At 54.1% G+C, this 26274-nt stretch overlaps 1 protein-coding gene across 3 annotated transcripts; it reads left to right on the top strand.

The window, feature by feature from the left end:
• The first annotated feature begins 1723 nt into the window (after positions 1-1723).
• Positions 1724-25230, top strand: STARD10 (StAR related lipid transfer domain containing 10). 3 transcript variants are annotated; one of them, XM_065944132.1, is made up of 7 exons: positions 1724-1773; positions 2393-2703; positions 21165-21312; positions 21937-22040; positions 22665-22782; positions 24549-24601; positions 24854-25230. In XM_065944132.1, the coding sequence occupies exons 2-7, from the start codon at positions 2497-2499 to the stop codon at positions 25097-25099; spliced, it is 876 nt and encodes a 291-aa protein (XP_065800204.1). In that variant the 5' UTR covers positions 1724-1773; positions 2393-2496; the 3' UTR covers positions 25100-25230. The 3 variants fall into 3 exon arrangements, with proteins under 3 accessions (XP_065800204.1, XP_065800206.1, XP_065800207.1); XM_065944134.1 differs by having other exon boundaries at positions 1753-1823; XM_065944135.1 differs by lacking the exon at positions 1724-1773 and adding an exon at positions 1833-1998.
• Positions 25231-26274: the final 1044 nt, after the last annotated feature.

A 26274-nucleotide genomic window follows, 5' to 3' on the forward strand; every position in this document is an offset into this window, starting at 1 on the left:
GCCTGTCCTCACTGCTATCTCCTGCTGTCACTTCAGCCTTATCTCTTCCTCCCAGGACTAGGCAATGGGGATGAGAGGTGGACTGTCCTGGTGCCTGCTGTCAGCTGACGTGTGTCACTGGGGCCCTGAAAAGGCAGGAGCCGCCAGGCCAGTGCTCCTCTCCCTTTTCCTCATGGCAGAGCCCAGAGGCTACAGTTCACAAAGCCGTCTCTGTATACCCCTCTTTTGAGTCTTTCATCAGCCTCGGTATGAGGCTGTCAGATAAAACTATTGAAGCCAGGGGAGGGGCAGGGAACTGCCTACGGCTGGGGTGAAGGCAGAGGATGTGTATAGCAGCGAGCCAGAGCCCTGGCCTCTTGAACCCAGAGCCCACCCCCACCCACCCCATCCCCAGGCCACCCACTACCACACACTTAAAGAACGTGGGTTAGAAGGGCCAAGGATGATTATCTGACTGTGCTGCTAACACTGGAGATCCAAGGTCACGTGGGGACCTGCAACTCATTTTACAAGATTTACTTTGCAGAATGCCCCTTGGGGTGACTTGCCATCACAGTTCCCTCCTCATCCCCTCGACTTTTAAAATTGGGCCTGATTCACAAACGTCTCAGAGCCCTAAGCACTTGAGGAAGAAACACCTCTATTTGTGAATCCACCGTGACAACTCCTCATCTTTCTCTAGCACCTTTAAGAAAAGCTGTTCCATCCTAGAACTCCGGGATGGTGAGGCTAGGAGGTTATACATTCGGATGCTCACATTCTACAGATGGGAAACTCAGGCCCAGAGAGATGGGGCAGCCAGAGCCAAGGAAGGAACCCTGGGGTGGGAGGAGGCTGAGATCTGGGATCTCGGCAGGATGGCCATGTACTCACTGATGACCCTGGGCAAGTGATGGGGCTCTTGTGCCCTATTAGCTGCCCATCCAGGGGAGCTCACCACGAGTGATCACTAGTCACTAGGGTAGTGAATGCTCAGCCTTGGGCCTGTTGCCACACTCATATTGGCCTGGCCTCAGAGAAATTGAGCTATTGGCCTCAGTTAACACAGAGCAGCGGGAGACAGAGCTAGCACTAGGACCCAGGGGGCAGGTAGCAGTCTCTCTGGCTGGAAGGGGTGGCTGGAGTGCTGGTGGACATATCTCCCCTGTAACTGTGGAGCTCTGGCCAGCTCTGCCTGGGGAGAGCCAGGGAGCCCCAGAGCTCTGGAGCCAGATGCTCTGGAAAGCCTAGTTTTTCTCACATCCTGGGAGGTGTGTGAATACGTACAGGGGTGCTCAGGTGGACTGGGGGTGGGCAAGGACCAGAGTGCCGGACTGGAGGAGGATTAAAGCTCCCAGCGGGGAGTGTGATGGGAGTGGAGATTTTGTCCAAGTCTAGCCACCTTGTGAACCTTGAGGCCAGTGGTTGGTGGGAGTGTGCCCATCTTTGGGTCTCAGAGGTGTGGTGTGGGGATGTCTCTGGGTGGTTCTAGGGACCAGCTGCTTGTGTGTCTTAAGTAGGCTGTTGCAGAGGTGTGTACCTGTGAGTGTGGGAGGGTGTTGGAGATAAAGGGTTCACAATTAACTTCCAGAATCCCCCTTCTAGCACCGCCTCGCTCTTCCTCTCAGAGCCCTATCTATCTTGGACCCTCCTCAATCCCTGCCTGAGGACTGGTCCGGCCAGGTCCTCTTCGGGGGCGATGGGGGCGGGCGCTAGGACCCGGCTGGGCGGGGTGGGGCGGGGCTCCAAGCCCCGTCAGCTGTACCTCCGCAGCCTGGAAAATACCAAGCCCAGGCGAGCTGAGCCCCCGGAGCCCCTAGCCTAGCCCCGGGGGAGGGAGGAAGGTGGGGTGGGGGTGGCGCGCGGGGCAGGGGGACGCGGGGCGGGGCCGGGCGGCGGGACCCACTGCTCCTCTCCCCAGAACCCCCGCGCGGCCCCGGTCGCCCGGCAGCGGCAGCGGCGGCGGCAGAGGCGCTCGCACCCCCGGCCCCGGCTGGCCCCGGCGAGTAGCGGGCACAGGTGAGCCTGCCGGCCCCGCGGGCGCCCCACCCCGCCCCCACCACCGGCCCCGCGCGCTTCCCGCGCCGGCGCCGCTGCCGAGTTAGTTGAGCCAGTCCGGCCAGCGCTGCGCGGACCCCACCGGACCGTCTGTCACCTCGGGTCCCGGCCTCCCCTGGGTCCCGACGGGCTTCCCCCGCACCCCGACACGCAGCCCCCACTCCGGCTCCCACCCCCAGCGGTCTGAGGTCGCGCTTTTGCGGAGAGAGAGAGGGGCATACTGCCCAGTGGCGGCGGTGCGCGCTGGCCAGGGGGCCAGCCCCTGCTTCTCTCGAACTCGCTACCTGCCGGGACCCCGGACAGCCGCACGCGCGCCCGCAGCGTTCTGACTCCGGTTCCCAAACCGGTCTTGCAGGTCCCTGGAAGGTGGCGTCAGCATCTGCAGCCGCGTCGACGCTGTCGGAGCCTCCGCGGAGGACCCAGGAGAGCCGGACCAGGACCAGGGCCCTGGGCCTCCCCATGGAGCAGTCAGCTGCCTCCCCAGAGCCCCCGGGGCCTCGGCCAGTCCTGGGCCGCGACAGCGTCCAGGTGCCCGACGACCAGGACTTCCGCAGCTTCCGGTCAGAGTGTGAGGCCGAGGCGGGCTGGAACCTGACCTACAGCAAGGCCGGTGTGTCTGTGTGGGTGCAGGCTGTGGAGATGGATCGTACTCTGCACAAGATCAAGGTAGGGTGGCCCAGCAGCAGGTGCAGCCGGCACTGCGCCCTGACTGCCTCTGACTGGGAGTCTCCCGGTCCTCCAGCAGGGGTTCAGACACCTGGCTGTGCACCTCAGAGTCTCCTGTGAGAACCCAGGAGGCACAGTTTGCTGGGCAAGCCCCCATCTCACAGATGGGCCAGCTGAGGCCTGGAGACAGGGGGTGTGACTCACTCAGCCGCTGCCTGCTCAGGGAGGTGGGCTGCTGCCAAGCCCACCTAGGAGAGTGGTCTCCCTCAGGGAGCCCTCTGCCCTTGAAGCCTTTCCCAGGTCCTGACTTGAGTCATCTCAGGTGGGAGACTGAGCCCTTCAGTCCCGAATTCCTGATTCTCTCAGCCTGAACTAGGTCTCTTTCCCCACTCTCTGCACTTCTTCCTGCCTGATGCCCTGCTTCTCCCTCTTCCCTCCTGACTGTCCCCTGAGTCTCTCCTGCAGGGACTCAGGATCCTGGCTGGCAGATCCTGAAAGCGGGGCTTAGATGTCCCTGCCTCACACGGGGCCAGGCTGGGCCGGCAGGCTGGGGAAGGAGGGACCACGGTGTAGGCCAGCAGAGGCAGGGAAGATGCAGGCATATCTGGCCTCTCTCAGTCATCCACTCCACTCCTCACAACCCCATGATTTTCTTCTCTTTGTCAAAAGAGGGCCGGTTTGGGTTTTGGGACCCTGTGAGCCCACCTCCCCTGGGGGACTAGATGGGGAACAGGCTAGTGAAGACTCTGATGAGAGCCCTCAGTGACTGCCTCCAACACAGCACATCTGGCATTGCTGTGAGTGCCACTTTTCAACGGGGCAGGCAGGTCTCCCTTCAGTGGGCTCCTGGGTGTGCCCTCCGCTCTGTCTTGCCTCAGCCTTCCTGCTCTCCTTCTCGAACACGTGGAGAAGTGTATTCCTGTGGTGGAAGCTGGCAGAGGTGGGAGCAGGGCACTGGACTTGGAGAGCACTCCTGCCCTCCCCCCACTCCAGCCCCTCCTGCCTGGGACCTGCCCTTGGATTCGGATTTAGCTCTGGCATCAGGGCCTCATAACAGGGCCAGAGATGTCTGACCTTCCCTGTCTGACCCTGTGCCTTTCTGTCTCACTTTGTCTTAGTCATTTAGAGCTTTGTCCATCTGTCCCCACGTAGGCACCTGGCTCACCCATTCTGCCTTACCTGCTCCCTTCTTGACTCTTTCTCTGCACCCTGGCTATCTGACTGTCTTTTTCTCTCCCAGTTCCCATGTGTGTCTCCTTTTCTCCCTTTCTGGGACTCTCTACCCAGGCCTGAGGACCCTGGGCTGGGGGCTTCCCCAGAGCTGGACTTGTGTCTAAGTCTGAGGAGCAGGGAAGGGCAGGGCCACTGGTATGTTCCAGCTTAGTGCTCTCCAGGGACAGGGACACGTCCTATCCTTTCCGTCCTCAGCATCTAACACAGACCCAGCAGGAATGTTGGTTGAATCAAGGATGGAAGGAAGGAACAAACGAAGGAACGAATTGAATACAAAGTGAGCAAAGTTGTTGTGAGAAAAAGGTTGTTTTCCTGCCTGTAACCTGGGAAAGACTCAGGCTGTACTGTGCCATGGGGTAGGGAAGCATAATCTCCCCATCAAGCTGGCTTTCCAGAAGGAATGGAAGGGGAAAGTCTGAACTGAGCCCGGGACTCCCACCCTCTGTGTCAACAGAGTGGAGCTTCCTCCTCCATCTGGCTTGGTTAATGAATAAACCCAGCCCCGTCCAGGACTGGAATTGGTGAGTCTGGGAGCCAGACCTCCACAATAGACCCCTTGTGGCCATATCAGATTTGCCAGGTGTTCTTCCCTGAGAGTAGAGGGGATTGGGAAAACTGGGGTATTGTGGGCTTGTAGTTAGGGCGTACACCTGACCTCTTTCCCTCTCAGACTGAGCAGAGGTTGGAGGTGCCTTTGCAATCCCCATTTCAAATTCACTCCTTACTGGAGTGCAAGTCCAGAGAGGAGCAGGGGCTAGCCCAGGCTCACACAGCCAAGCCCCAGCCAAGCCAGGCTTGGAACCCAGATCGCTAGCCTCCCTGCCTAGTTCTTTCTTTTGTGCTCCCTACAGTGAAGGGGGCTGGGGCCAGGAGGTGAGCAGAGCTGGGGCCTAAGGAGGGTGCTGGGCCTTGGCTCAGGGAAGGGAGGTGATCTCGAGATCTCAGATCCCCTCAGCACAGCCATGTGGAGCTCTGGGGGACAGGCAGAGGTCTCCAAGCTCCCCAATCCCCAAGACTCCAGGAATCTTGTTTCCAGTAAGAACCGCTGCTCTGAGTCGAGCATTTATCTGCATTGCTTGATTGACCTTCAGACCAGTCCTGGACTGTAGTAAGCATATCTCCAAGCTACAAAGAAACTGAGGCTAAGAGAGGTGAGGTCACTTGCCTGAGGTCACACAGCAGCTAAGGTAGAAGTGGAACCCAGGTCAGCCTGGCTCCAGAGCCCCTGCCTCTGTCCACTTGGGCTCACATCTTCGTCAACATTTTGGCATTTGACCCCGTCGGTAACTCTTTGAAGGACACGGTGTTCTCATCATCCTATTCCTGTTGATAAATGAAAAAGCTGAGGCCCAGAAAGGGGAGTGGCTTGCCAAGGTCACACAGCAGGTCTGAAGCCAGAGTTCCCAGGAATGATTGGGTCACTCCAGGAGACTGGGACTCAACCACAGGTATTTGTTGAGCTCCCCACTCCCCACAGCCGATTCTTGGTCTGTCCCCTGAGCTGGGAATGGCAGCTGCCCACTGGACATGCCCTGCGCACGTGAATCTAGGGTGGGGGAGGAGCCACCTAGCTGCCTACCTGATTGATTTTCTCTACCTCACCCCGCTTCCCCCAGACTTATCTTCTCCCTACCCCTGTGTCCAGAGGTTCCTGGAAGTCACTGTGGCTCTGGCCCAGCATTTGGAGCCAGAAGGAGGGACAGAACTGCTGGAGGCCACCTCTGCCCTTTCCCTCCCTCTGGTCTGGCCTGGTCCCAGGCCTGCACAGTGCTCTGAGCACCAAAGAGGAGGCAGATACCGCCTCCTGTGAGGTCAGGCCTTGTCCCAAAGGCCGATGCTGAACCCGGATCCTGGGCCCAAGGCAGAAGGCTTCTGGGCACCTGACTGCAGGTCTCTCAGTGCCCAGGCTAGGCTTCCTCAGAGCTGCTGTAGAGGAGAGAATTGAGAAACCAGGGGGCTGTCATTTATTTGAGCAGGGCCAGCTGGAGAAGGGGCTGAGGCCCAGTCCTGGTTATGGTGTTCTTAGGTTCTGTGTGTGACTGTGGGCACATCCCTGCCCTCTCTGGGCTATTTCTCCATCTGTGCCATGGGGCTCTCCTGGCTCCAAGAGCCTCTAGACTCAGTACCTATGCTGGGTCCCATGGAGAGGGATGTGGCACAGGGGACGGAAAGCTGCAGATGGCATGGCATGGCCGGCCCAGTCCTGCCCTGATGCTCACATGCTCAGGCTCTCTGGTCCCGCTGTGCACCTAGCCACCTGAGAGCAGAGGGTGGCCAGACCTCCAGAGGGTGGAGAGAGACTGACAATTCCAGATGGCTCCCTGCCCACTGCATGAGGTGGATATTCACAGGCTAACGACTGAGGCAGGATGGGTCCCCAGGAGTAGGGGCCTTGAGGGCCTTGGCTGGAGCAGGGGTGTGAGGTCTCCTGGGGGAGCATGGCTGAGAACCTGAGGTTCCTCTTGCCACAGGAAGCTGAGCAGTGGGGACCTATCTCTTCTGACTTCCTGTCCTACGACTGCTCCTCTTCCCCTTTGGAGAAAGCTTGGTGACCCCTGTCTGACCTGTCTCACTGTCTACCTGCTTCCATGCCACAGCCTCCTGGGTTCCAAGCTCTTAGGCTAGTGCTCAGGTCTGTCCTCTCTCAGCACCTCATTTTCTTCCCCTGTGAAATTTGGGATCATCTCAGGGATCTCCAAGGACCCTTCTTACTCTTAATGGTCTATGGGACTCAAAAGGGTCATGGGGATGGTGGAGACAGTCACAGGGCCAGGGGTTTTCTTCATGTGTTTCCACTGAATCTTCACAAGTGTCTTGCGAACTCCATTGAACAGATGTGGAAGCTGAGGTTCAGGGCAGGAATTCACTTGTGCAGTCAAACAACTTGAAGGTGGCTGAGGCAGGATCAGAACCCAGGTCCTTGAGACTCCAAGGCCAGGATGGCTTCAGTGTCTCGGGCCTGCTTATTAGCACCACTGGGCCCTTCGATCTCCTGGACCCTGTCGCTCAGAACCCACCCCTCTCTCCTGCCTTAGGTCTCCCAGTGCTGTGTCATTGTGAGAGGGTACCCTGGAGGGGTCCCAGCTAAGCAAGAGCCAGTCCTTACTGTGTAACCTTGGGGTTCACTTTACCTTTCTGGGTCAATCTTCTTATCTGTGGTGACAGAGGCAGGAGTTAATTGGGTTTTAGGGGTTTGGATTTGGTGAGCTCAGGTTTAGACTGGGCTTCTGCCCCCTCTGGGGCTCAGTTTCCCTATTTCTCTAGAAAGATGCTGGGCAGGTGGTTTGTAGAGCCTGGCCTTAGGTCATGGTAAGGGTGTCAGGGTGAGAATGGAGAGCTAAAGCCTTGCTGGCCTGTGCTGTCTGAGAGGTCCCTAGATGGGCTCCTGAGGCCCTGAGAACCCCTGGCCTGGATTCCTGGATGGTTCTAGCTCTGACTTGGTGTAGGGGCAGCTGGAGGAAGTTGTCCAGATCTGTCCTTAAGAAACAAGGCTCTCAGAGAGCTGCCCTCCCAAAGCCGGGGTCTGGATCTTCAGGTGGAAGAAATCAGAGACAGGAAAGTTCAGAGCTGGCTGGAGGCTTTAGGGAGGTGTTCCTGGAGGTCCTTCCTACAGGGGGGAGAGAACAGGGTTCAGGGTCCCGGCCATGTGGCCTTGGGCAGATCCTGCTCCTGCCCCAGCTTTAGCTTCCTCATCTGTCGCATGTGAGCAGCTGTGCTGGCCTGCCTGTCTTTGGGCACTTCGTTCAGGTAGGAGACAAAGAGGGAAATCAGGATGCTGGAACAGACACTTGTCACAGGAGCTGCAGAGACCTGGAGGGGGCCTCTGAGCCATCCCTGGAGACCAGGGAAGGCTTCTCAGAGGAGGAATGCTCTGGTGATCGGTTTGGAATTGGGTTGAGAGTGAGGAGTACAGATTTGACAGCACTGGGAACATTTCATACAGAGGAAGAGCTATGTAAAGGCCTCCGAGGAAGGAAACAGGGCGATGTTAGGAGAACTGCAGGTGGTATATTGTGGGGCTTGGAACTCAGACAGGTGGAGGTGATTAGACAACTAGATCAAGGCTCTTGAATTTGGGTCCCAGAGGTTCTAGGCTACTGGGGAGGGTTTTAGACAAGGTGGGTGGTAGGAGGAAGATGCTGCTCTATTTGTCTGCACTGACATGCCAAGGCCTGCACTAAAGTAGGGCCTGTGGGGAGTGGAGCACGGGATTGCCTCCAGAAAGATTTAGGAGGGATAAAGGACAACATGGTGGTTATAGCATAACTCTTGTGCAGGCTGGGATGTGAGATAGTATAAAATATGCAGTCCCGGGGGGCAAGTAGCTGGTGGGGTGGTGCCTTCAGTCCGTGTCCATACTGGGCCCAGAAGAGCCCTCAGGCCCGCAGGCTGGCTCTGTGCCTCCATGACCAGCTCCCCAGGCTCTGGCTTTTAAACTTTAACGAGCCCCAGATCAGTTTCCAGCCGAGAGTCTTTAAAGTTTCAGGAGATGAGAGAAAGGAGGCAGTCCTGGAGACAGATGGGTTTTCTTTCTTCCCTTGTGTCTCTGTGCCTGGTAGAGCCACCTGGAGCCAGGGCTGTGGGTGCCGTGACACCAGAGGCCTGGCACTCCTTAGGGATCTTGGACCTCAGCTGGACATCTCCAGTCTGTTAATGAGGGGCCAGCAACCACAAGTGGAGTTAGAAACTCTATTCCCGCCCTGCTCTCTTACCTTTACCCCTGACCTGGGCAGGTGAGCACCACCCCTCACCCGCCCCCTCAACAGGTGAGAGAAAAGGTGCTCAGACCAGGCGCTGGACTTGAGGTGCCTGTTGTGCTTCACTTTCTCTCCTCAAGCATATGTGGTCTGGCCTCAGTGCTCCAGGATCCCTGGAGCTGCAGAAACACAGGCCGTGGAGGAAAGTATCAGGCCCAGAACTTAGTGGTGGGTCCTACACCAAATACAGACCCCCCTCACTTGTTATTAAAGAGAGGCTGGGCAGGTGGCACTGGGCAGTTGGAGCTGTTCTCTGAGGCTTTAGTATAACAGCTGCCTCCCTATCTCTCAGCCTGGCTCTCTGAAGGCAGCTACTTGTTACTTCTGACCTGTGTCTAGAATCCTCTGTCTTGGGGCAGTTGAACAATGCCTGCAAGTTTACCTCCTCCATGGGAAGTAGGGGTAAATCCCACCTTTGGTCTCCTCTGCATCGCCTGGGCCATTTAATCTCATCGTTTGAGTTTCCTGTCATCTAACCCTGGCTTTCTGAGAATCCCCTCCAGCCTCTCCTTGATGCCCCCTTCCTAGTTTTGGACTCTTCTAGATTGCCTCGGGCCTGGTACTGGACCAGAGAAGTGTTAAGTCTGAAGGCAGAGGCCTGACAACCAGAGCGAATGGAGTTCCCTTGTGTGTCTCCAGTCTTCATTCATTCAACATACTATATGGTGAACATGCTATACACCAAGTATATCCAGGAATTTAGTGGGAAACCAAACAGATCAGACCCTGTTGTCATGAGTTTACATCCTGAGGGGGAGGCAAGCATAAGATACCAGATGGTGTTTGTGTGTTATGAAGACAGGATGATGTGATGGGAGTTGTCTGGCCTTCTATATTTGGACCTTCTGTGTGTGGAGCTGGACTGTGGGTGCCTGTGTGTATGATCTGGTCCTTGGTTGGGTAGACTGTGAGCCCCTCAGGGCAGGGCACCTGACAAGGGTCATTAAATCCATATTGAGTGTGTGTGTGTGTGTGTCTGTACATGCACCTGAGGTGTGTGTCTGTGCCTCTGAGTGTGAGACTGTGTGTGTTTCTGTGTCTGGCATTACTCTGTGTGTGAGTCACACCCCCTCACTGCAGCAGAGTTGTCTCTGATCCAATTATGTCTCCTCAGCTGTCTTCCAGTGGCTTCCGCCCCCCCAGCTCAGCTCTGGCTCTGCCTCGGTCTTCCCCTCCCTGCTTCCCTGCAGCCTCCTGTCTTTGCCTCTGGGCCTCTCTCTGGGTCTCAGAGTCTCCCCTTAGGGTGTTTTCTATCCCTGTCTGTGATGGTTACTACCTCTACCTGTGTGTCGCTACTTGTCCCTTCCCACCCCCTTTTTTTTCCTGTCTCAGTTATTTATTCATTCAGCAAACCTCTTCTCATGCATCCCACCCACTCTACCAGCCTCTGCGCTGGTGCTTGGGGCCTGGGGATGGATCACACCTGAGTCCTGCTCTGAAGGCCTAGTGGAGAGACTGGTGAAGATGATGACAGCCTTCCGTGACTCCTCAGGCCATGAGAGGCGTGGGTGACAGCGTGGTGGGGGGCAGGAGTATCTGGGTAAGACCTGGGGGCCCAACAGGAGTAGGGGGCAGGCTGAGAAGGTCTTGGTGGGTGCGGACTAAGGGTGAGGAAAGAGTGGAGGCTGAGCCAGAGTGGGGAGGACATTTTAGGATTTGATCTTGAAGGCAGGGAGAAGCAGCAGAGGCTTTCAGGCTGGGCAGTGTCATCATCACTGGGTTTTATTTTTTATTTTGTTTGGCTGCACCATGTGGCTTGTGGGATCTTAGTTCCCTCACCGGAGATCGACCCTAGGTCCTTAGCAGTGAAAGCACAGAGTCCTAACCCACTGGACCACCAGGGAATTCCCGTTACTGGGTTTTAGAAAGCTCCTGGTCACAGGTCACAGCTTGACCTGGAAGTCCGGAAACCAGTGATGAAGGTGCGGCAGCAGTGGTCCAAGCAAGGATGGTGAGGCCTGCCTGAGTCTGGCAAAGTGAGATTGTTGGGAAGGCCATGGCCAGGCGGAATCCCAGGTTCCAGGCACAGGAGGGGAGCAGAGGCGGGTGGGCGTTGGGCTTGGGTAATACAATAGTGGACATAGTTAGGGTGAGCTCTGTGGGCTGTGCAGGGGGTGGTGCCCAGGAAGCCGTTGAAGATGCAGTCCAGAGCTTACTAGAGAGCTTTGGGAGCATGAGGCCACTGGCAGCCCCTGAAGTCCTGGGAAGTGTTTATCCAATTTGTCTCTGTCTGCTTGTCTGTGTGTCAGCCCTGGCCCCTGTCTTGTCTCACTGATCTCCCTGACTGTCTGTCTTTTCTTTCAGATCCACCCACTCTGTTCTTTCTCAGGTCTCCCTCCTCTGTCGGGCTCCCCCACCTCCCCCAGGGCTGGAACAAAGTGGCGGGAGCTCCAGACCAGGAGGTCAGCTTCTCAGAGGTCAGAGCAGGGTGTGCCTCAGATGCCGAGGTCTGGGGGGTGGGGGCGGGGGTCCAGGGAGGCTGCTGGAGACTAGGAGGAGGGCAGGGGGATGGGAGCAGAGTAGGGCTGAGTCACTCAGCCCTGGTAGAGAGCAGCAGAGGGGCCTAGCTTGGCCTGGCCTAGCAGCCTCTGCGAGCTGTGTTTCGGGTAGACATGCAGTACCTCCACCTCCCACCAGTCTCAGGAGGGCCACACTTTTGTAGAGAAGATGGGTTGAGGTTGTCTGGTGCCAGATGCTCTTCCCTTCAGAAGAGGCTTGTCTAGTCATTTTGCAGATGAGAACTATGAGCCAAAAGCTAGGGAAAGGAGACCTTGTGAGGGGCCCACACCAAACCTGCTACGTGCTTCCAGCTCCCCTTACTCCAGACAGAGCTGCCTCTAGCCCAGTCCCTAGTGGGGACTCCCCAGGGACAGGCCTTATCTGGCCAAGTGCTAGCCCACCTGGGATTCCTTGAGTCCTTGACAGAGCAGAGCCTAAATCTTAAAGAACAACTTTAGCAGTCGACTTCGGGTCACACTGGATTCCTGAATGGTTCTTCACTTTTCTCAGCCACCATTTACAAATGGGCCCAATCTTCCCTCCTCCTGGGTAGTTGAGAGGATGAAATTAGGAGAATTTGCAAGGCCCCAGCATAGCACTTGGCACAGAGCTGGCATGCTGTTAACATTTGCTGAATGGATGAATGAATGAACAGTCTGAGGTACCCAAGGGAGAGCTCCATTTCCTCCCGCTTCCATCCTTCTTCACTTGGGTTACCTTGTGGAACCGCATGAGCTCTGTCCTTCCCCCAGCCAGTCCAGGCCCTTTCCAGTCCAGCACCTCTGCCAGGAGCCTCTTCCCAGTCCTTACACATGGGTGCCATCTGCTGTACATTCTGTAAGAATCTGCTTTGGGGTGCCCCTCCCTGTACCTGCGTCCCCCTACTTTTCTCTGTCCCTGCCCTGAGCCCCCAGGTTTCATGCCTGTGTCCTGGCTGAGAATGGAAGGACTCTGAGTCCCCTCTGGCCCCACTCTCAGCATGGCCATACTACACAGAGCATTTCCTGGGCAGCCTCAGGCCCATCTCAGCTGAGTCCAGGCTCCCAGGTCCAGGGAACCAGAATCTCAGGGAGATTCTGGACCACACTTTTAACCTAGGGAAAAAAAATATAGCTTCTTTATCTTGTTTAAACTCTCTTGTACCAACAGTAACAAGAACCCCAAAATGAGGCACAGCCAGCCTCAATTCCCGAGTAAAACTTTTCCCTGTTTTCCTTCCAGCTCTCATTCAAGGGTGTAGATAATTTATATACAATCGAGCCTGTGGCATAGATACAAGTTTGTGTCCTCTTTTGTTCATTTAACATTGCATCTGTGGAAATTTCTTGCATTGCTACAGAATTATTAATTCAGGAACACTTCCGGCAGCTGCTGCCTGCCAGGCCTCTTCTGGGTTCTGCGGGGCCCCTGCCCGTGCCCCTGTCCAGAGGGAGCCCACTGTCCTTCCTCAGCAGCGGGGCGATAATCTTCAAGGTGATGTATCATTCTTAACTGAACCAGGCCCTGCTGTTGGTGGTGTTCCAGGTTGTCCTCCAATATATTTTGCTAATTACAAATGCAATATTATTGTCATGAATATTGTAACAGGACTTTTTTTCTTATTTCATACTACCCTCACCCCCCAACCCCCTGAGTAAAAATTTCGGTTCCTGGAGGTCCAGAAACTGAGTTAAAAGATACATTTTTAGGATTTTAAAAATATTTGCCAAATTGCTTTTCAGAATAGTGGAACCAGCTTTTGCTGTCTCTAATTGGGTAACAGTTTTACCATATCCTCATGAGCAGTGGGCATTTTATATATTTTTGCTAATTTACTGAGTGTAAATGGATGTTTCAGTACAGATTTAATTTACCTTTTTTAAAAATCAGAGTTATTAAAGGTCTTACAGAAAGCCCCAGAATCTCCCTTAACTAGTCTCTGCCCCCTCTCCCCACTTACTCTCCGTTTTATAAGAGGAGGAGGGCAGAAACAGAAGTCAGCCTCATGTGCCGTGGAGAGTTTGATGAGCGTCCAGGAGGTTTTCACAACGACCCTTCCTTCTTTCTCCACAGAGACCTGAGCGCCACCAGCCATGGCCCAGAGCTCTAAAAGCCGAGGAGCTCACATGGACTTGGTGTCTTTGGTGGCTCACCTGTCCCTCTTTCCACTCAGGCAACGTTTCTTTACTAAGCTACACCAGGCACTGGGGACGCCAAGACGAACAAGGGGCCAAGACGAATCGATGCATCACAGCGTTGCTGACAAAGGGACCCGGTGGGGCGGAGGAGCAGGCCCCAAGACCAACCTGCAGAGTGTAGGGACAGGGTAGGCTGCCTGGGCAGGGCGCAGCCGGGCTCAGGCGTGAGGACAAAATAGCGAAGACCCAGCGAGTGGCGGTCTTGGGAAAGCAGGCCTCAGCAGACCTCTCTCCTCTGCACACCTCCACCTCTGCTTCCCTGATCCCTGTGTCAGAGCCCTGGAGCTGCTCTTGAGATTTGGGATGGCTGTGAGGAGAAGGCCTCGAGGTCTCCATTCTGGGGCCCCAGAAACCCAGAGGCAAGGGCAGGTGCTCTAGCAGCTGGACTTCTTGTTGGTCCTGTGGGGCCTCTGGGAGGGGCGGTGGAGGGCCCCGAAGCCAGCGAGCAGGTGGTGAGTGGCCCTGGGGAGGAGGACTGGGAACAGAACCAGGGCAGAGGGGCTGCCAGCGCTGAGCCTCTCTTGTGCTGTGTGCCCTAGGCCAGTCTCTGCATCCTTCAGCATCTGGACTGACATGGTGATGGCAGTGCCTGGTGGTGGGCTGTGAGGGTGGGACCTGTGGACCTGTGCAGGGTCCTCCCACCCCCTCCCTGTCCTTCCAGCCTGTGGAGGGATCTGGGGTATTCTTGTTATTTTCAGCTTTGTTCCTATTCCTTTATCCTGCCTTTTGGTGTTAGCAGGCAGGGCCTGAGAAGTCAGGGAAAACTGTGGGGGCCTAAGGCTGGAGGCAGGGCAGCTGCCACCGGGGGCTTGGTGTGCAAGTCTCCTTTAATCCTCACAGCTTTACTCTGAGGGGAGGATTATCCCTGTATGACAGATGAAGATACTGGGACTCAGAACTGAAGTCCTTTGCCCAGGCCAAGGCCACACAGGCAGGAAGCGGCAGGGCAGAGGCCTGTCTGATCAGACAGCCTGGAATTGCTGTGAGTGTGAGCCTGGGAGGGAAATGCGATGGTTCCAGTCTTCTCAGAGGAGACTTCCAAGTGCAGAGCTCCAGGGCTGGGCTTCAGAAAAGCATGGCCTTGCCTTTCAGCCCAGTGAGGGCCAAGGATGGAGTCAGGAATTTGGTTCAGAGGAAGAATCGCTGAGCTTTGCCTCCTTGGTCAGCAAGTCCTTCTGAATACAGTGAGCACTTCATAATAACCACCAATTAACTAAGGCAGTCTCCAGCTGCCAGCATGTTTGTTTTTGCTGGGTCAGTCCTGCCTCTTGAGGGGGGAGCGTAAAGTTCTGATGCTTTCGGATCAGGCACTCCCAGACTCTGGTTCACTCCACCACTCTTAGCTTTGTGGCTGTGGTCAGTCATTGTGCCTCTGAGCCTCACTTTCGTCATCTATAAAATGGGGTTGATGATATCCATCAGATTGGGAGGGTAAGAGACAGTGTCTACCCAGGATGCACCTTGGCACCCCTGACAGCTGGCAGAGGTGGTTTGACCTAAATTTCAGCCCCTGTGGGGTCCAGGGTCTGGTGCTGATGTCTCCTTTATGGGATGATGAATTGGTGATTTAGAGTACTTGGTAGTGGTTGTTGAGATCTGTTATTTCTGGCTATGATTGATTTGATAGCTAGTGCACCACCCTGGTCAGGAGTGCTACTTCTGTGTTAAATATGGTTCTTTTGGGAAAGGGTGATGTGCTTAATAGTGGTTCTTCATCAAAACTGCTAAAATGCAACATGGTGAGAAGCCAGCACAGCCTGAGGGAGGTTTCAGAGCCCAAATGGACCCCTTCCCCTTCCCTGGGCCTCAGTTTCCCTGGTGGTAACCTGAAGAGGAATGGTGGAAGAGGTTATCTCTGGAGTCCCTAGGACTCTGGGATAATCTGTATGCCTCATACATTCCACGGGCAAGCATATCGGAGACCTGCTGTGTGAGGTCTCAGTGTCTGAGCCAGACTGGGATCCATCTGCCCTTGTCTCAGTTTCCTTGTTACTGCCCTGGCCATTGACCCTCAAGGTCACACCACAGCCCCATGGACATGACCTGACTTCTTTCCTTCTGTCTCGGGTCAGCCATCTCCCTGGGTCCCGGGAGATACTGCAGCTCCTCCCCCCCTACACTTCCCTCCTCCTCTGGACCATCTGCCAAAGAAGCACAGGGCTAGGGGTGGGAGAGAGGAGGAGGCGAGAGTGAGACACCGGGACGGCCCTGGATCTTGCCCTATACTGATTTATTTAAGCCTCTGGCCCTTTGCACCCACCAGTCTCACTGCTGGAAATGCCTTCTCTCCCCTTTCAGCAATTCAGCTCTGTTTAGCTGTTTACCCTTCCCTGCTGCCCAGTTGCAGACCTGGCATGCGGCAGAATACTCCAGAAGGTAGTGAATGGATGGATGGAAGGGCAGGGCCAGGTGAGCCAAGAAGGGCACCTGGGGCCCAGAATATAAAGAGATACATGCACACGTGTGTGGTCCTGGCCTTGTGGAAGGGTGCACGGCTGCTCGTGGAAGCCTGCCTGAGTAATAATAGCTACTGTTTTGGGGGATACCTGCCACGTGCCAGGCATATTGCATACATCGAAGTGAAAGTGAAAGTGTTAGTCGCTCAGTTGTGTCCCACTCTTTGCAACCCCATGGACTGTAGGCTACTGCAGCGCCACCATTGCAGCCTGGGTTCTCACCTTCCCAAAGGAGCCTACTGGTCTCCTTTTTCCATGGAATTCTGCGGGAAAGAATATGGAGTGGGTTGCCATTCGCTTCTCTAGGGGATCTTCCCAACCCAGGGGTTGAACCCTGATCTCCTGCATCGCAGGTAGATTTTCTACTGTTTGAGCTATCAGGGAGCTCATTTTTGTCTCACACATTATCTCATTTAATTTGATCACAACATCCCCACAAGATAGGTATTTTTATTATCCCCGTTTTTCATATAAGGAAACAAAGACTCAAACTAACTAAATCTTGTGCCTAAGGAGAAGAGTAGAAATTGGAACCTGGGATTGCCAGACTCAAAGCGTGCAGGAGTCAACCCTGATGGCCTTCCTTGCTTGTCCATTCCCTCTGACCATGGCTCTGTGGGGGTTCTGGGCAATCTCAGTTCTCTACATCAAGGAGTCTGGTGAGAGTGGAGTGTAGCGGGTACCGAGTCTAAAAATATCTTTGGTGTCACTTGCCCCCTCTGGGCCTCAGTTTTCTCAGCTGTAAAATGGCTGCATGTGAGACTTCCTGCAGTAAACCAGGCCTTAAGAGCTTTGCAGCCAAGCATGGCTTGCTCCCTGGCTGAGCAGCTCCGGCACTGCCTCCAGTTCAGTTATGGTTTCCAGGAGGAGCTCCCAGGTGTCCAGCCAAAGTGACTGACTTGCCCGGGGCCCAATGGCTGTGGATTCTGGCCACAGCCCTGCCCACCAGGTGCTCTCTGATGACTCACCTCTGCCCCCACCCATCCCTCCAGAAGTCTCTTAGAATTACTCTGCCCATGTGGCGGCTGCAGCTGCACACAGGAACGATGCTGGATGTAACCGACCTCTCTTGGCTCAGCCACGCAGCCTCCTGGGGGCTGTGGAAAGAGGCAGGCCCAGAGCCAGGCTGGTCACCTGGACTGCCTCGGTCTCCTTACCTGCCGCGCCACCACCGCAGCCTGGGTTCTCACCTTGGCAGCAGGCCCTGCAGCCGACCTTCCTCCCTAGGAATCTACCATGAGCTTGGGAAACCTTTGAAGTTTCCTTCTTTATCTTAAAGATAAAATAGCACACAGAGTTTATGCTCAGCTTGGTGCCTGTTCTGTCTTGTGCTCTGCGTGCTCCTCCCGCTGCCTGCTGTCTCAGAGCGAGGCCCCGGGTCCTGAACGACAGCGATCCAGAGGGACAAGAGGCAGTGTGGGCCTCTCTCAGTGTGCCCCCAGCCATGGGCGCAGCTGGCCCTGGGGGTGCTGAGGCTGGCTTGAGGGAGGAGGACTTCCCAGGTGGACTCTAACCTACAAAGCATAATTCTGTTGTCACTCCCTCTTCATACACTCATGGCCTGGGACAACATGTTTGAGGACTTGCAAAGCCAAACCAGCTTTCAAACTTGGTTTAGAGAAGTTCTGGTTTCCTGAGAAGTCACACGTGAGTGCTCCTTGAGGGTTAAGAGTATTGGAAGATCTGGTTTTAAGTTTTGCTGCTTTCTTGCTCTATGATTTGGACAGGTTACTTCCTCTCCCGAGCCTCGGCTTTCTGTTTTGCAGCACAGCGGAGAAGTTGGGGGTGAAGGGTGAGTGTGTGTGTTGACCGTCCGGTGCAGCACCTGGACCTACGTGCCGCCACACAGCAGTCACTTGCCTGGGTGCTCCTGAGGATGCAGGAGCCTCTGCCGTCTTATCCGTCCCATCCCTCTCATCGCTCTGTTTACTCACTCATTTATTCACTCACTTGTGTTCCATTCGTCTCTCTCACTCTGATATAGTTCCTGAGTCTTTCCTTGACTTTCGTGACCCTGACACTTAGAGGCCAGATATTTTGTAAAAAGCCCCTCATTTAGGGTTTGTCTGGTCCTCCTCATGATTAGATTTAGATCATGCATCTTTGGCAGAAATATCACATAAGTGGTGTCTGTATTCTTTTCATTGCATCCTGTCAGGAAGCATCAGGAGTCACAACTTGCCCTGTCACTAATGACATTCCCTTTGATCACTTGATGAAGGTGGTATCTGCCAGGCAAAGTGAAGTTACTGATTTGATGGGAAGGTACTTTGAAACTATGTAAATACCCTATTTCTCATTAAACATTCAATGTATTTATTTATTCATACCTGTATATACTTTGGTTTCCTATTTTAATCAGTGGAATATAATCTGTTACTATCATTTTTTACCTTAATATGTGAGTTGGCCCAGCTTTCACCCATGGTAGGGAACCAACTGTCTTGGTTTGCCTGGGACTGAGAGGTTTCCTGGTATAAGATCTTTCAGCGCTAAACTGGCAAATGCTGATGAGTTGGTCATGAAACCAGTGGGGAGCCATTCACACCGTCTCCTGTGTCTGCTAGGCAAGGTCCCTATCATTCTGTGAGTACACGGTCTTTACTCTCTGGCACAATAAGACGTTCCAGGCTCCTCCTGTGCTTACTCCCACCAGTCCCAGGATCACACATTTCTCCAAGAAGACCTGGAAGCAGCACCTTTTTAGTATTAGGCTGCAGCACAGGGCACTAGAGCAGATGGAGCTCATGCAGCTGACCTGCAGGCCACCCTGGCGCTCTGCCATGGCCTCTTGCTGGATTCCTGCTTTCCACACTGAGCTTCTCTGTGAAGCCTGACTCCCCGCATCTCACCCCACACAGCTGACCACCTCCTCTGTGTCCTCTTGGACGGTCCGGGCACCTCCCCATTTCGACACTAGTCTCCTCTCTCAACTGGAAGCCTCTGAAGGACAGGCCTCAGATTCGTCTCTGACTCTTCTGTGCTCTGCACAGAGCTGAAGCTGGTGAAATGACTGAATCTAGTCATACCTTCTTGTGGAGTAGAAAAGCAAACAGGGTGGGGAGGGAGTGAGTCTTTTCAGTCTGAAGCTGTTCTTCAATTTCAGTTTTCTTTTTTTTTTTTTTTAATTATTTATTTATTTGGCTGTGCTGGGTCTTAGTGGTGGCATGCAGGCTCTCGAGTCTTCATTTTGGCACGTGGGATCTAGTTCCTTGACCAGGGATCAAATTGAGGCCCCTCTGTGTTGGGAGCACAGATTCTTAGCCACTGGACCACCAGGGAAGTCCCAAACTTCGGTTTTCATGACTAAAATGAGGCTAATACCTCACAGTGATAGTGTGTAGAAAGCACTTAGGGTAGTACCTGGCAGGTGGTGAGCACACCTCTCAGGGTCTCTGGGGAATCTTTTATATTTAATTCTTTTCATTATTGAAGAGGCAGTACTATATATTTTAGAAAATTAGAAATATAGACAGCAAAAAGAAAATAAAACTATCATATGCTCATCATTTAGAGATTGCTGCTGTTAATACCTTAGCTTCCCAGGCCTTTTCTGTGCATAGATTTTTTCCGCCCCCCCAAATGTATGAGATTATATCATACATCCACTCTGTAACTTGCTTTTTCTTCAGGCAGCAATATCCACAATTTTGTTTCAGTAAATTTTCAGCACATCTAATTAATACTCAGATCATGTTCACATTTCTCCAGTTGTCCCAAATGTGTCCTTTTTGCTGTTGTGTCCAAGCCAGTATGCAATCCAGGACCGTACTTTCTATCTGGTTATTTGTTCTATAAATCTCAGTTCCTTCTTTATGACACTGATGTGTAGAAAGACTAGACCAGCAGCCCTGCAGAATGTCTCATCATCTGGCTTTGTCTTGTATTCTTGTGGTGACACTTAACTTGTTCCTCTGTCTGTTGTATTTTTGTTAGGTGAGGCATATCCAGGGCTTGATGAGTTCACTGGTGCCTAGAATACTCAATGGGTAGTGTCCTTCCTTGTCCTTTCATCACCATTAGTGGGCCCAAGGCCTAACAAGATTAGGGGGAAGGCGATGTGACCCGTCCCTCATGTGGCTGCATGTATTTACTTTTTAGTAGAAAGTAGTATGTCTAAACACCCAGTTCTGGGAAACCTTTTTAAGCTACACAATAGAACTCGGCCATTTGCCGAGGGGAACTTGATCCTGGGGTTTGGGCTTTCGGGTGAAAAAAAAAAAAATCACAGAACAAGGATATGGACTGAGTTTCATCTTGTTGAGTGTAAATGGTTCTGTTTTTATTTGCTTTCCAGACGTGTGATCTAGGTGAAGTCCCAGCTTTTTTTTTTTTTTTTTACTTTTTGGCCACACTCTGTGGCATGTGGGATCTTAGTTCCCCACCAAGGATAGAACTCGTGCCCCTTGTATTGGAAGGTGGAGTCTTAACCACTAGACCACCAGGGAAGTCCCAGCCCCAGCTTTGCTTCTTATCAACTGGGTGACTGTGAGCAAGTTCCTTAACCTCTTTGTGCCGTAAGTTCCTCTTTGGATTTCTTATCTGGCAGGGTTATTGTGTGGGTTAATTTTTTTTTTAAAAAGTTTCCTCTGCTCTTTTCTCCCTAGCTGGAAAACTCTTTGAGAACAAGGCTAGTAAGTAATAAGAATTCAAAGATGTTTGTTGGGTGAATTCCTTGGTGGTCCAGTGGTTAGGACTCTGTGTTCCACTGAAAGGGGGGCACGGGTTTGATCTGTGGTAGGGGAACTAAGATCCCACATGCCGCATGGTGTGGTCAAAAACAAAACAAAAACAAAGATTTTGTTGGATGGTGTAAAAAAAGAAAGGAGGGCAAATAGTATGGCCAGGTGATAAGTACCATGGGGGAAAGACATCCATTTAGGCATTTGTTTGTTCATCTGTGCTTTCATTTCATTTAACATGTACTCATGCCAGGCTCTGTACTGAATTGACAGCCTCTGCCCATGAAATTCAGGGGCCTGGAGGGCACAGATAAAGAGGAGGAGAGCACAGTGTATAGGAGTCCAGAAGGTCGGCTGGGTAATTCAGGAAGACTTCCTGGAGGAGGAGACCAGGACGAATGGGGAGGTTTGGTGGGGGCTGACATGGGGGAGATAGTGTCTAGATGCAGAGGCTGACTTTGTCTGGCACATGTGGCTTCTGGGAGGGCTGCATGGGGCTCATGGCAAGAGGTGAGTCCATGTTGGCTTCAGAGGTCACTGTTCCTCCCTGTCCTCCTTCTCCTCCTCCCCCTGCCCCCTTTGCCTGCATGCCTTCCTATCCCCTGATTAGCGCTTTGAGCCCTGTGTGACCCTGACAACCCGTGTGTCTGTCTGCAGTGTCGGATGGAGTGCCGCGATGTGCCAGCAGAGACACTCTACGATGTCCTACATGACATTGAATACAGAAAGAAGTGGGACAGCAACGTCATTGAAACTTTCGACATTGCTCGTTTGACAGTCAACGCTGATGTGGGCTATTATTCTTGTGAGCAGATGCAAGCACGCCAATCCCAGCCCCCTCCACCTCTACCCAGGCCTCCAGCCCAGCCTCTTCCTACCCGCTTCCCTCCTCACAGTCACTCCCGGGGCCAGGCTGCTCAGAGACCTGAGTGTAGAGATGTAGGGCTGCCTTCCCTGAATCCTTGTCCGCTCCCAGACACTTGAGCATATAGAAATGTGTACTCACAAACACACATGCACTCCCATGTTCATGCATGCACATTCCATGTGGACGGACAAACACACTTGCACAGAGTCATGTATAAAACCCACAGCCACATGCCACCTACTCACCCACCTACCCACACTTAATGGAGACACAATAATACCACTGTTTTCTCCTACACTCACATTCACATACACAAACAGATCAGGCCAGCAAGGTGAGGGCTCTGTGAGGTGGTGAGGAGCAGGGGAAGCTGGATGCAGGAAGGGAGAGCGGCTGTTTTGTCTCCTTCCTAGCTCCAGAAATTAGGTCTGGTGGGTGGGGTCCTTGTTTAGATCGGGGGAGCTGGCAGTTAACCAAGCATCCCTGTGTCTCTGGGCTTTGCCACCCCCTTTTAGGCAGGCAGGCCAGTGGTCTGGCTGAACTGTCCCTTGCCCTCCACAGGGAGGTGTCCAAAGCCCCTGAAGAATCGTGATGTCATCACCCTCCGTTCCTGGCTGCCCATGGGCACTGATTACATCATTATGAACTACTCAGTCAAACATCCTGTGAGTCAACCTGCCTTCCCTGCTGGGTGGGCAGGGGAAGGTACCAGGTAGGACTAGGCCAGCAGGCCTAGCCCAGGGAGAGGCCCCTGGCTGCTACCAAGACTTCTCTGTGACTTCAGTCCAGGCGTGAAGCCTCCTGTCCTTGTTTCCTGCCTATAGAGTGAGAATAATGTCTCATCTCCCTGCTGGGGCTTTTAAGCAGACGAGTGTGGACCATCACTCTGGACAAGTGGGTGGGAGGGGCTGGCTGGGAAAAAGGGAACAGGAGTGAGAGGTAAGGTCCCCTGGCCCTCCCTGAGGCTGAGTGTCTTGATCTCCATGGCAGGCAGGACAGGCAAGTGCAGGTGGCATGGGAAAGGATGAGTGTGTACGTGTGTGTGTGTGTGTGTGTGCTTATAAACCCTCACCCCAGACTGGGGTCTTTCTGGAGGGGAACAGAGGAAGTTTAGATGGGTAATGATGACCTAGTCTTGACTCCTCTCTTTCGTCTTACCCCAGTATCAGGCCTGGCCTGGAGTGGATGCCAGGGCATGTGAACCAATTCTGTGTGTGTGTTTAGTACTTACAAAGACACCACCTTTTCCTACACCTTGAGTCTCACCTACCTGTGCCTTCCATCCCCAGAAATACCCGCCTCGGAAAGACTTGGTCCGAGCTGTGTCCATCCAGACGGGCTACCTCATCCAGAGCACGGGGCCCAAGAGCTGCGTCATCACCTACCTGGCCCAGGTGGACCCCAAAGGTGAGGGCTTGGCCCCGGAATCCCATCATGGGATCCTTCCCTATATCACGGCGATGGGACTTGATCTAGTTGATCTAGTGGGATCCGGAAGGGCCTCTGTTAAGAGGTGTTTTGTATTTTGGGGCGTCTGTACCCAAAACGTTCTTTGAGCCAAAGTTTGAGACTTTAGTGTTTGGAAAAGCAAGGATCAAGGTGGTAGTCACTTCCCCAAGACGAAGCTTACAGCTCTCTTCCTGGACTCCTACGCCCCCATGCTCTGACTTACTCCCCTCACTGGCTGCTCCCCCTCTGTCTTGTTGGCTTCTATCCTGGAGGTCTGGGTTTCCCAGGTCCCAGTCCTTTTTCCCTTGGGAGGGCTCAGCCACTCCCCAGGCTTCTGTGGCTAGGTGACCACATGTCTCTCTGCTGAGATCCAGGTCCCTGTGGCCATTGGCCCCCTCGATGTGTCCCTCAGGACGTCTCTTAGGACGCAAGGCTCAATGTGTCCAATGCTGAACTGTCTCCCTTCCTAATGTGTCCTTTCTCCTGAGTCTCTTCCCTCTAGTCACTCGTGCCCAAAACATGGTGGTTGTGGGGGGTCCCCTCTTGTCAGCTCCCAAATCATTAATTATTATTGATTCTACCTCTTAAATAGCTCCTGGATCTGTCATTTCTTTCCACATTCAGTCACCCTGTCTGTCCATACAGATTTTTTCCAAAGGACTTATTTCCTTGTGACTCTCTTCTGCTTAAAATCCTTTTGTGATTTTTCCATTGCCCTCACAGTGAAGTCTAAGCCCCCTTCCCCAGGTTTCCCAGTCCCTTCTCACAGCTTATACCTTCCTACTTGTCTAAGCAACCCTTTCCCTCAGCCTAAAACACCTCTCTGCCCTTATTCATCCCTCCAGGGCTGCTTCACCTCCTCTATCCCTGATACCCAGAGGAGCTGCTGGCTCCCTGCCCATCCCCCTCTAGCAGAGCACTTGGCACACTGTCGGGCTCCCCTAGACAGTGAGTTCCTCTCTGGGTCCCCAGGGCTGGTCCAGGGTGGGTGTTGCTGAGTGACTGTGGAGTGAGTGAGGGAATGAATGAATGACTAGAGGAGGGGTAGGCTCTTGAGCATCTTTGCCTGGGTATCCCCCCAGCACCACTGAGGGTCCACTGGCCCAGGCCCAGAGGTCCCCAGCACCTCACTGAGTGAGTTTTTGGGTGTCAGAGGCAGAGCAGACACTTGGGGATGAGGCGGGTGGAGAATCGGGCCATAGATTCCAGGTCAGGCCAGGCTGGAAGAGGTCATGCAGCAGCTAGGCTTCCTGTGCCAGGGGGCTTAGAAGGACAGGCAGAGCAGGGGATGAGCATCAGGGCCATTCAAGATAGTGAGACTGGATATGAGAAAAGGGAGGTAAGTGTGAGTAGAGGGGAGGCAGCAGGCAGAAGCTTGATTGGCCAGGATTTTAACTCATGTGTGGCCTGTGATCACCTTGGACCCTGTGGTTTTCTTTCATGTAGCCCTTGGACTCAGCAGAGGGCAGAGACAGTCAGGTGGTAGAGGTAGAGGGTGTAATAGAGTTGAGCCTGAGGACCTTGGTCTGACGTGGAAAGAGGGAGTGAAGTCGATGAAGTCTTACAGGACTTGCCTCACTCTGCCCCCTCCCTATGGAGAAGAGTGTGTACTCCCTGGAAACCGCAGGTTGGAGTAAGGGAGCTGGTGTGTGTGTTTGTGGGGGGCTGGATCCCTACGGCTGCTGCTTCCTTTTTCTTCTCACTACCCTTTCCTGCCCTCATAGGCTCCTTACCCAAATGGGTAGTGAATAAATCTTCTCAGTTCCTGGCTCCCAAGGTGAGTGACCTAGGGACTTGGCGGGTGTGGAGGTTGGGGCGGAGAGCGTTCTGGGATGCAGGGATGGAGTCCGGGAATGGGAGTCAGGGGGCGGGGCCAGGGCTGAGGGGCGGAGTTACGAAACCCGAGCTGGAGTCAGGATCCTGGGAACTAACAGCGGTCTGAGCCGCTGGAGGGCGTGGGAGCAGACGGGGTGAAGGCCTAGGCCTGCTCCCAGCTCACCCCTTATCCGGCGGTACAACCGGTCCGCAGGCCATGAAGAAGATGTACAAGGCGTGCGTCAAATACCCTGAATGGAAGCAGAAGCATCAACCACACTTCAAACCGTGGCTACACCCGGAGCAGAGCTCGTTGCCGAGCCTGGCGCTGTCGGAGCTGTCAGTGCAACATGCGGACTCGCTGGAGAACATCGACGAGAGCTCGGTGGCTGAGAGCCGGGAGGATCGCACAGGCAGCGCGGGCGGCGAGGGCAGCGATGACGACACTTCGCTCACCTGAGCGCTGCACCATGGCAGGGACCTCGATACAATGGGGCGGAGCCCAGAGGCGGCGGATCCTCCCCCGCTTTCTCCCCTCCCCCACCTCCTGCGCCTCCTGGGGACGCTGGGCTCGGGCCCAGGCTGGCGCTGCGGCCTGGCTGGACACAGCCCCAATAAACGATCCCACAGCCTCATCTGGCTCATCACTGTGCCTGCTTCCCACTTGCTCGGGGCACGGGCACCGCCCTAGGCCCCGTTGTTCTACAGTTCATTTTGTTAATTTTATTATTGATCACGGGCTTTTGCTCCTTTAGACATCCCCATGTGAAGCGGGGGTGGTCATCAACTCTCCTGTTCGTGGTGTGTTCATTCTCCTTGTGTTCTTTCATTAGTTTACTCTTGATTCATCCACCTGTCCTTGTTGTGTGTTCATCCTGCCATTCACTCAGGCTCTTAGGCTACCTTTCACTGCTCTAAGAGAAGAAGCAGGTCTGGTCAGGGTCAGAGAATGGGGTTCTATTGTAAAACCCGCAGCCTAAGACTCCCTGGGTCCAACCTATGGACTGGGGGTCTGACACGTGCCTGTTGTGACAGGAGGAGGGGCAGAGGTCCTTGAATCTCAGACCACAGGGCTGTAGGCCCAGAGCTTAGGTTGGGGCAGCATTCTCTGGAGGAAGTTTGGGGGTTGAGGGGAATATCATCAGACTCCAGTGTAGTGAAGGGACCAGGCCCTGTGAATTGAGTCCTTTCTACCTCAGGCCTGTGCTAACAGAGAAGGTGGGGCCTCCAACCCCTTGCCAAGATGCCTGTCCCCTGGTCCTGTGTTCCCCATGGCAGCTTTGAAGTCTAGAGGGATGCCTGGGCCTCTCCTGTTCTCTGTAGCCTACAGGTGCCCTCTGCTGCCTGAGGGTCACCTCTGCTCTCAGGTCAGGAGGAGGGCTCTGTGCTCCACCCCTCTCCAGCGTTTTTGTACCCCATATGAATTTGGGGCCAGAAGTTCTCCCCAAGATCTGGCCCTGCACTCTCCCGGGAAACGACCTACCTTTGCCTTGTCAGGAAGACATTTGGAGTCCACTTTTTCCTGGAAGGGCAGGGTGAATATCCAGTAAGGGTAGGCAGGAGATTCTGTAACTCACTAAGACTTGGCCGGTTTACCCAATACTGGCTTTGTAACTTTGGGCAAGCCCTGGAGCT

The sequence above is a fragment of the Muntiacus reevesi genome, chromosome 9 (assembly GCF_963930625.1).
Source record: "Muntiacus reevesi chromosome 9, mMunRee1.1, whole genome shotgun sequence".
Taxonomy (NCBI): domain Eukaryota; kingdom Metazoa; phylum Chordata; class Mammalia; order Artiodactyla; family Cervidae; genus Muntiacus; species Muntiacus reevesi.